Source organism: Cryptomeria japonica, chromosome 1, assembly GCF_030272615.1.
Source record: "Cryptomeria japonica chromosome 1, Sugi_1.0, whole genome shotgun sequence".
Lineage (NCBI taxonomy): Eukaryota > Viridiplantae > Streptophyta > Pinopsida > Cupressales > Cupressaceae > Cryptomeria > Cryptomeria japonica.
Window position 1 is genome coordinate 578721855 of NC_081405.1, and position 3949 is coordinate 578725803.

Consider the following 3949-nt stretch of genomic DNA (forward strand, 5'->3'; position numbering starts at 1 on the left):
GTCCAACAAACTAAGAAAAAATCCATTAACATTTAAAAATATACATCTAAATTTTTAAGCTCAAATATTATTCTCTTATATATATACAAGCTCTCAAAGAAGTCATATATTTTATTTTTGTGTTTCTTATAATCCTTGCCACCACAATATTACACCCTAAGAACCCATTAGTCATGAACATAAACTCAAAAGCAGTAACTCTTGGAGTAGATGGTTAATTATCCATTATAAATTTAAGATTCATTTTTTTTTCAAATGCATTCACATCCTCGTAATTTTAAAATACCCATTACTAAACCTCCTACTAGCATTATAATAGAGGTTGTGGATGTGATAAATTCCTCGCTCTCATAGTCTGGACTTCCATTTATCGGACAGAGCAAGCGAGTTCTACAGATGGGACAAGTATTACGCCTTTCCAGCCATTGAACAAGGCAGCGAGCATGGAATATGTAAGATTCATGACAAGGCATCTGTCGAGCATCATCCCCGACTTGGAAAGGCTCGGTGCAAATCGAACACTCTGATTCTGCGTTAACATGATGACCTGCAATTATTATTTGAGTTAGCTTCTCCACATCGTCTCTATCAGATGGCAACTCAACTTGCGATAACTCAACATCCTCTGTATCAGATTGGATAAGGAGGGATAATGAAGTTTGTGCCCTAAAAATAGTGTCTGCAATGTTATCAAGGTCTGTTTGTGGCCTCAATATAAGGTCTATAGCCTCCATTACTTGCTGGCGAAGAGCCGCGTTATCTACTTGTGTGTTGTTGGTACTTATGTTTTCAATTTTGTCCTGCATTTATACAAATATATTGCCATCAAAGAAATAGCTGCCAGCCGACCAAGAAATTAAAACGCTTACATTTGTGAGAGAATGGATGTCGATGTTACACAAAAGAAACTTTATTTAAGTTATGCTTTGTTAGTTTTATATATATATATATATATATATTTTTGTAGATTGGGCAATTGAAATGTTAAAATATGTAAACAATGGTAAAAGATCAAAACTTATATACCAAGAAAAATAAGTATATTTTAGAGATTTTAAACAGGTTTTTTAAGATTGTCTTCAAAGGGCCCAATCAATAACTAAAAGTATTAGTGGTACATAAAATATCTAGTTAGTTCAATAGTATGTAACTCTTCTCCAAATAAAAGCTTTAGAAATAGAAAAGTATAAAACTTACAAATAGTTCATTTAAGGAAAAAATAAAAAATAGAAAGGATATTAGCAAATAGTTGCTTATGCGATATTTTTATACAAGTGAAAATTACTTGGATAATTTAAGTTATCATTGTATATATAGTGTAGTGAAAACAAATAATTCCTTTTAGTTTATTTAGTAAATAAAAAAAACATAAAATTGTTAGAATCACTTTAAGAATTTTGTTATTTTAAAGTAAAATAATATTTTCAATTAAGAGTTATTTTATTTGATTCTTAAACAAATAACATTTTAGTTTTATTTAAGAAAAAATCTCCCAGGTAAATACTGCTATAGAAGACAACTCTCTTGTACTAGTTTGAAAAACAAAATTAGATATAGACAAGAGAGATCGACTTATGAATATCTCATCTACATCCAATATATTTTCCTTCAACCAACTTGGTTGGATTTGCCTGATTTCAATAGGAGAATAAGCCCCCATATTGACTACTATATCTTATAAAAGTACTATTCTATTGGATGACTACTTAGGAGTTGAGTGAGTTGAGATTGCAGTTGTAGGATTTGTTGGCTAAGGCATTCATTCACCCCAGTGTCTATAAGCAAGGTATGCCTATGTTGTTTGTGAAGAAGAAAGGTGGACCTCTTAGGTTGTGTATTGACTATAGATAGCTTAATAAGGTGACAGTGAAGAACTGATATCCTTTGCCGTGGATTTATGATTTGTTTTGTAATGCCCGCCAAAAATACCCTAGAGAAATAATCTAAAATCTACTAACAAATGGAATTAAGTTTTTTTTAAAACATTCATTACTTCTATGTTACCACTAACATGTATTAATGCAACATTAACTATTTTACAAGATCATATTAAACTGATATGAGCATAACCATAGATCCATTTTATGCAAGTGGAATAAATCATATAATCGTTGTCATATCACTAACCAATATTATGCAATATATCCATTCCCTAGTGTATCTCAACGTCACTCCTTGACATAATTCTATCATTCAACTGATAATTTACTTTGCATGCATTTAGGACAAATATTAACACTATGCATAACACTTTCATATTATATCTCCTTAGGTTCATTTTGAAACACTAACCAAATGTTCCTATTTTTCATATTTTCATTTATTACAATGCATCATAGATTTATCTAACCATTTCATCTAGATAACTCCTATTTACTCAAATAAGATCTTTAACCATAGTTAGTATCCTTTCCATCATTCATTCCATAAGATTGCACATCACAATTCCATTTCATGAATTCAAATGCAACACAAATACATATATGCTAGCTCTTTTCTTTTCACATAGAACTCATAAACTTGTATTACATAAGGATTATCCAATACATCAAATAGTGTTCATCGAATACTTCTCCTAACCACTATATCCTATCCTATTACAATATCGTCTGCAAATACATGAAGATACATATAACAAAGATACATAATCTCCTTTACATATACAAATCATCACGATACAATATTTCCTTATTCCAAGTACATAGAAATTGAGCCCAAGAGAATATCCACATAATGAAGAATCGAAGAATCCATATCCACACACTCACGAATCACATGAAAAGCATCCCAATGGAAGAAGGCACTCAGCCACCCAACCATGTGGAACCAATATGAACCACCCCCCATGCTAGGAGATGACATGGGGTTCTAACTCACTCTCTGGACCTAGGTTGACACCTAACAACCAATGGACTCATCATGACAATGAAAATAATGAATCACATCACAACACAAAGCTTAAATAAATCCAATCATAAACATAAGACCTCTAGAGGGTTCACAACAAATCAACGCTTAGGAAGTTAGGACTTACATGTAGGAAAGATTGTCATCACATGTTATTAGAGGATATCCTAGAACTCAGTTTCGGCATCCATGATGCACATGCACAACCATCTCAACCTTTGAGGAAATCAAGGGAGTTCAGACTATCTGGTTACCAAATCTACCACCTCACTCTGGCTACACTATAAATCGAGCCATGAGATGGAGAAACACATACATAATTCTTATCTTATTAAGATGGGGTACTACTACCCAACCCACCTATGATTAATTTATTATATTATCACTTGATCATTACAAATAACCTCCAATGATATATCTAGACAGTCTAGACCGTAACTCCACAACACAAGGAATCCTAGCAATCCATTCCTCATGTCCTCGACAAACTCATGGAAGCTCAATCTCCCTAACCATGCTCCTAGGCCTTAGGGTGAAATGTACATCCAAAGAACATAATAAAATATCATTAAGGCTTATAAATGATATAGAAACAATCATAACAAACTAAGTACAATCCAACCATAATAGAGAACATTTGGCCATTCACATGGACGAGAGCCTTCATGAAATCAACACACAAGGAGAAGACAATCATGAATACAATCCAAAAGTGAAACCAAATCCATATCAAATACTCTACATTGAGGCATAACACATCCCAATGCAGTCATATAATCAATCTCTCAACAGAGAAGAATTCTCGCTCTCGCCAGAGCAACACATCACATATGAAACACTTCAATTGTAAGGAATGGATCCTCTTATTGGAGGACAAGGAAAATCATGAATGATCTAAATGCATCAAAGAAAACTCTAAAAATTGTCATTAAAATTTGCACATGCCTCTGGACAAATCACAACCCCAAAAAGATATCAAATACGGCTCAATAGTATCTTTTTAGGACCTCTAGAGCAGTTCAATGCTCCTGGTTTGTAGGTT

General features: G+C 32.9%; 1 protein-coding gene across 1 annotated transcript; it reads right to left on the reverse strand.

Moving 5' to 3' along the window:
• Nucleotides 1-251: 251 nt before the first annotated feature.
• On the reverse strand, nt 252-806 carry LOC131858129 (E3 ubiquitin-protein ligase RDUF1-like). Its single transcript, XM_059211142.1, has one exon. The coding sequence runs from the start codon at nt 804-806 to the stop codon at nt 252-254; it is 555 nt and encodes a 184-aa protein (XP_059067125.1).
• Between the last annotated feature and the right edge of the window lie 3143 nt (nt 807-3949).